This window comes from Silene latifolia, chromosome 2 (assembly GCF_048544455.1).
Source record: "Silene latifolia isolate original U9 population chromosome 2, ASM4854445v1, whole genome shotgun sequence".
Taxonomy (NCBI): Eukaryota; Viridiplantae; Streptophyta; class Magnoliopsida; order Caryophyllales; family Caryophyllaceae; genus Silene; species Silene latifolia.
Window position 1 is genome coordinate 140,526,559 of NC_133527.1, and position 6,745 is coordinate 140,533,303.

Genomic DNA, 6,745 nt, shown 5'->3' on the forward strand with positions numbered 1-6,745 from the left:
TTACCAGATCTTCTTATACAAAATGTTAGGCCAGATACCATCCCATGCAGTTTTCTTTTATAGAGTAGCTTTTTTCTGGGAGCCATCCCGTTGAATCCTGCATTGCGTGTCTAATACACCGTAATGGGTTTGATAATTAGTTAAGTACCTAATTAAAGCTCGTATAAGAGTAAATAGCACTCAATTCAATTGCCTTGACTCTTATCAAGTCTACGAGCAGACAGACCATATGAGATGGAACATCATCATCCAAGGTTGTATGTAGGCGTGTAGCCTCAGAAAGCTGAAAGCACAAGACTACGTGAAATATGCTCAACAGTATCTGCAACAACGCTGTTAAACAAGAACGGAACCTGACAACTGTAGTCAGGAACTAGTAAGCCTATTCCCAAAAAAAAAAAACATTTGTGGCCGTGTACAAAACTCAACAACAAATCAGGAACGTAAATAAAATGGTACTGTATTACTCAAGACAACTCCAGACGCTCTAAACTTGAAACCCAGCATTTTCAACATCCACATCCCCCATTCCGGTGTCATCTTCTTCTTCGCTGTCATCATCTCCGCCCTTCTCTTCATTATCTTGGCGCAATTTTTCCAACTGATCTTGGAATAGCTTATCATCCCTTTCACTCACCTGTACACATAAGCAAAATGAAGCCGATTAACACTTTAACAGAGAGGGAGAGAGGCAGAAAGAGAGACACTGAGAGGGGGGAATTCTTCCTTTATGCTGTGTCAATAAATACTTACAGTTCTAGGTGCATCCTTCACCGTAAGCTTTCCATTATGACGCTCAATTTCTTCAGTACAAGCAATGATAGCTTTCTTAAGGGTTGAAATACCTTGATCCTACAGTTGCCACAAAGCATTTGCATAATTCACAAGGTACTCAAATATGAAGAATAACATCACATATCAAAAACAAATACCTAGTTGTCTATTTCTTATCCAAGTGTCTGAATAAGAAATCTACCCTTCAACAAATTTCAGAAATCTACCCTCAAGGAAAAACAGGATGCCTCACTGTCCCATGTAAAATAAAAGAAACGGAAAAACCAGTGCACTTTTCATCTCTCATAATACTACTATTAACAAGATTCTTGCTTATTTGCTCCTCCTTGGTTATCGCTTTTCACCTAGTTCCCCTTTGCTGATTCGCTCCACCTTGGTTATCGCTTTTTACCTAATTCCTTTACTTACTCCTCAAGCAGGCTGTGTCTACAGAAGACCTACATCATCCTATCCTCTTTACCACATTTGACAATTACATCTTACAGAATACTTGCTCCCTTGAGTCACCATTCTTCATAGCATAAGCAAGAAACCTTCGGGAGCACTTTGTAGCAAAACTATGACTATAATACTAGATGCAAATGTGCAAGTATACGAATTATAAAATCTTCCAAATTAAGCTACAACTAACCCAAATTATAAAATCTTCCACACATTCAAGAAGCAAACTCCACATTAACAGATCTGACAGATACAAGTAAAATAGCAAGAAGATAGTACAATAATGTATAATCGAAGGAACAACAAACTCACTTTATCAAGGGTCTGAGTGGTCAGAACATAGAGAGGTGGTGCAACTAGTTTGATTTTCACAGGGCAATCATTTGTTCCTGCAGCTTCAGCCTTGCGCATGGCTTCCTGCAATATAGGACAAGTATAATCAAGAATAAAATAACACATCATATAAAAAGTGCCATAATCCCTTCCAAACATCTTGAAATCCAACTCACTATAGAAGTTGTCACTCTAACAAGAAAAACTAAATTACAAAGAAAACCCTTCATTAAGTCCACTCTCAACCGAGCAGTTAAACCATCAAAAGGAACCAGTATCTACATTGCCGTACTGCATAAAACATGCTTGTAAACTTGATATGAATATGTAAAATCTAATTTGCCGGACGCACTTTCTAGTATCTACTACTCCCTCCTTTGGCAAGTTTCAAGTCACAAAGTTACAATTATATCCTGGATCCATACATAGTTACACACTTACACACCCTTTTTGTGTTCTTGATACTTAAATATTATATTCTACTTTTATAGTTTTATCCCCTTTTGAACCCTTAACTTGTCCAATTTCATTGTCAAAGTGAGACTCATTCGGTCATTCCCGTGTTTTTGCTTTATTTGCTCATTCACTTTTTCGTTCTTGTCATTGTTATATTTCCGCAATGTGGATGACTCCTACTCCCCCCACCCACCCAGCCAACACTACTACCGCTGTCCACAAAACCCCCACAGGCCACAACCCACATCACCAACACCTAACCAACACACAGACACCAACAAATCCCACCATTACCATTTTCAACACCCTCATAACCACCTCACACCTCATATGAGCTGAAAACACCACCAAACAACCTTAAGAACCACCCCAAAACCTCCATCCTCACTAACCAATTTCCTTCCACCACCAATTCAACAACCCACAAGCAAGAAGTCCTGAGGTCGGCAAGTTGCATGAGTGAAGGGTGGTCAACGATTAGTGGTGAAGATGGTGATTAGATTTGTGGGGTGATAGTCGTTTTGGCGGAGAGCAGCGATGGTGATGGTGGGGACAAGGTTTGAGAGTTTTAGGAAAGGAAAGTTACCGTTACCGATGGGGATGGTTAGGTGTGGTTGCCGGTGACTCCCAATTCTTGTGATGGATAAAGTTGGGCATGAGGGGACCGATGGGAGTGGTGGGTGGTGGGGACAGACTGAAACGGTGGTTAGGTGGGGAGTGGTTCACGACAGGGTTAGAGGTGAGGGAATGATAAAATTTTAAGAGGGTAAAGTGAATTTAACAGCCCTATCTCTTAAACTTGGTGCAAAACCCCAAATAAATATAATTGACTGGGAAGGAGAGAGCATGTAGTTTCTACGCAAGCGCCATAATAGAATAAGCTTAAACCGATTCGAGATTTGCTAAAGGTTTAACTAACCCAGTAACCCAAGCACAAGGTCTTATATGAAGTGGCATGTTCACTAAAACCAAAGGGAACACTTATAAATAAAACAATGTCAGCCCAGAACTTAAAGCTCTGGTCAACAGCAAGGTCATGGGCGTAGGATGTAAGCAAGCTTTACCCGATAAATAATGAAAATTGCAATTAACAGCTTCTGCTTTACAAATTGGAAATCAAACAACTTAGCAACTCATTATGACTTATTCCATCAATTCCATCATATTACAAATCCAAAGAAGAGTAAGTACTATATCTGTGAAGAAGGAAATCCCTTGTAATATTCCAAAATTTTGGATAAATTTAAACCCATAATAGCCACACATATTGGTCTAACATGTCACATCCATACAAGGAAAAAAGATAGAGTTGCCGAATATAGTAATGTTGCCAGCATGTGCACACAAGCACAAAAACACGAGGGGTCGGAGTAGGGAAGGCTTTAATCGGAATAGAACGACAATAGCCACCCATACAGTAAGTCATCAATAATGTAGATAAAGTAGCCAGGTCAAATCCTAATCATCAAGCAGAGTAAAGGTTTCAGAAAATGTACATAATCGGCACAAAATATTTGAAAGATAAGCCTGTAACAATGATGTGCATAACAAATTAACATCAAAGGATAACATCTTCCAACATAACAAGCAAAGCCTAACCCAAACTATTTAAGCCACAAGCGCACAGCTTGAGCAAAAGTGAAAAACATACCTTGATATGAAGCACCCCATCAAACTGGAAACATTTCAGTTCAATATCAGCACGGATTTTCAAAGGTTGTGGAGTCATTCTTCGTTTAACATTCTTCACCAGCGCATCCTTGATCTCTGGAGTCACAGCAGGAAGCACCTCAGTTACCTGCAAAATAGGTATAAGACACACAATTCATCAAATGATGCAGTGTGAATAAAATTTTTTTTGCAGAGACAAACGCACAAAGGCTGAGCAAATGTTTGGTAAGGTCTTACCTCCTGACCATCATCACCGATTTTTTTGACTTCATAGGTAAGTTGATCCAAAATAGAGTCAGGGTCTGTCACAACTGTTTTGAATGCCTACAGTCATTGGAAACAGCAATAAATAAAAATTATCCTGAAAGCATAAAGTTAAGGATGGAGAATAAGGATGGAAATCTTACTTCAAAAGCATGGCCATACTTGCGATACAGGGGCCATCCAAAACGCACATACAATTCCTGCATAAATTGAAAACGTGATTACATCCATGAACAAAGACAGCATACTTAAGCTACCGTCAATAGAAAAGAGCAGTATACTATACTGAGTAACAAGTGCGAATAGAGTCAAAGAGACACAGTATAACGTGCAGCCAAACATAACTCAGCATAAAGTGTATAGCGAACTATAAATGAATCTATGAATCATTTACACATGGATACAGCAATCTGTTAACTTAAACACGCTAATTACCAAACATTTATGGCTTTATGCTTAATTCAATCTGTCATTTATAATCTGCTATTTTTGCTGCTAATAATCTGGTGAGTACCAAACAGGGTCCAAGGCATAAGCAATAGTCAATTTTCGAAAAAACAGCACTAAGCCGGCCTTTTTACAAGAAAAATTACAACAGCAGGCATTCTACATAGACGGCGAAATACATGCATAAAGATGATGACTATGAATCAAGTGAAAATCAGAGAAAAGAGGGAGACAAACCTCCAAATCAGTGGAGGTAGTCTCAGCAACATGGCGCATAATAGAGTGAACAAGCTTGCTCTTATTGTAGCGCTCCTCACAGTGAGCAATATCCTCTTCAGAAACACGACGCTTGCTGAGATCAATGTAACCCTTATCCTTATCAACCCTAAGAACCATGACAGGCTCAATGCGGCCAACCTTGATCAGACTGTTGACACTCCTAATCCTACGCCTCGAAAGCTCGGAGAATAAAATCATGCCCTCAATGTTATTGTATTCCAGTAGTGAAACGTAAGCCCCCATATCCGCTATGTTCTTAACCTGTATCATCACTGCCATGTCTACCTCAGGGTACTTGGCCTCGTACATCCTGCACTCTAGATTCGCCATTCGTCTAATCGATTTGAGAAGCCCTGTACCTAATTATACAATAACCAAATCATCTATCTATCTATCTAATAAATTAAATATGAAATTCAATAACAAACATCCAAGAATCTTAAGTTAAACGCTATAAACCTTCAATTAAGAAATTAATCAGTAACTTACTGTTTAAGAATTGGAATCGTAAATCTGGGATGAAGAAAGTGATAAGAGAAGGAGGTGAAGCGTGATTTTGAGTATTCTGGGAATCCTGCGGGTGCTTGTTTTTAAGGGTTTAAGTCGTTTGTGGATGAACAAGGAAAGTTTGTGTAGATTTATTTGGTGTATGTACGGGTCAACAATTCAACATCGGCCCGCTTATTGTATAACGGTCGTGTTAAATATCGTCGACCCTTTTACTAATTATCGTTCATCTTTTCAATATTGTCCCTCATTAACTCCCACCTTATCTCTCTCTAAATCTTTCTAAAACACCTATCTACAAAAGGTGGGTAGCATTATAACTCAATAAAATCTTTCTAAAACAAAAAAAGACGGTTTTTTTGGAAAAAAATCGTAGTTTAATTTACGAATTTTCAATTAAAATGGTTTTAATCATATTGACTACAGACGGTAACAACGATCAAGTTAGTAACGATGTTGAAGTGATATGTTTACGTTTTAAGTTTATTATTTGACGAACGGATTAACGATTACCAATGCCTGCGCCGAAAACTAATCTAAAACGGAAATTATTATTTTTTTTTTTTAAAAAAAAGTCGAAACAGGATCTGGATGAAGAAATTTTTCGTCTAGGAGAAAAAAAAATCATGTTTCGACTTAGATTAATTTTGGGCCCAATAATCGATAATCGCTAATCCGTTCTAACAATAACGATTTTATTCTAAACCACCTAAATCTACTAACTAATTACAAATTAAACTAGTTTTGATTACTTGCGTCGTCGATTCCTTGAATTTGGTGGCGGAATTGAAGCGGTGGTGACGGAAATGTCGTACTTGAAAAAAAAGAGGTTAATATGTGGGCGAGGGGTAGATTAGGAAAGTCATTACAAATTATCGACGATATTTAGTAATTTGTCGACGAAGTTTAGCAGGTTGGTTATAAAATCGTCATGTTTTCTCACATTTGATGTCATAAACACCCATATCATGTGCACCAAGCCCTTCCACCATACCAAAGAGGTCAAATAAATTGTCGGTGAAATATATACAATTAGGTTGCAAATATTTGGCCGAAACGAACATGATAGAATTACCACCTACAAACAATGTCGCTTGATCTTCCATTTCCTCCCATCTTCTCTCTTTAGGATCAAGTCTATAGACCAAAAAAATCAATTGTTTCACAAGGTCGGTCAACATCGTAATCATTTCCACCTGAATTTAATACTTCTTCCTTGAAACGTAATACCATGAGAAGATCAGAACCTGATTGTACCAAATATTGTGCTCCTATTCCAATTATAAACTGCTAGAACATTTTCCAAGGACAATGAAATCCCTTCCAAGCAAATCAACATCATGACTTTTCTTATCGAACCCTTGCATGGCCAGAAGTATAAATGATGCTGCGTAATGAGGAAACTTGTTGCGGGACCAGTCAACCTCACCGAGACCTACATTTTCTGGTGTACGACACCACCGCCGTGTTTTACCTTTCCTAATTTGACCTGCCTTTAACAAAAGTTCTCTTTTAAAAGAGTAAGTCATATTTAGCGGAGTCTTCAAATCCG

The 6,745-nt window shown here is 38.3% G+C and overlaps 1 protein-coding gene across 1 annotated transcript; it reads right to left on the reverse strand.

Annotated features, from left to right (window-relative positions):
• Positions 1-230: 230 nt before the first annotated feature.
• Positions 231-5,365, reverse strand: LOC141643037 (eukaryotic translation initiation factor 2 subunit alpha homolog). Its single transcript, XM_074452061.1, has 8 exons — positions 5,176-5,365; positions 4,645-5,045; positions 4,104-4,160; positions 3,934-4,020; positions 3,677-3,823; positions 1,549-1,653; positions 754-852; positions 231-637 (listed from the first exon to the last, which is right to left on the reverse strand). Exons 2-8 carry the CDS (start codon positions 5,014-5,016, stop codon positions 488-490), a joined length of 1,017 nt encoding a protein of 338 aa, XP_074308162.1. The 5' UTR covers positions 5,017-5,045; positions 5,176-5,365; the 3' UTR covers positions 231-487.
• Between the last annotated feature and the right edge of the window lie 1,380 nt (positions 5,366-6,745).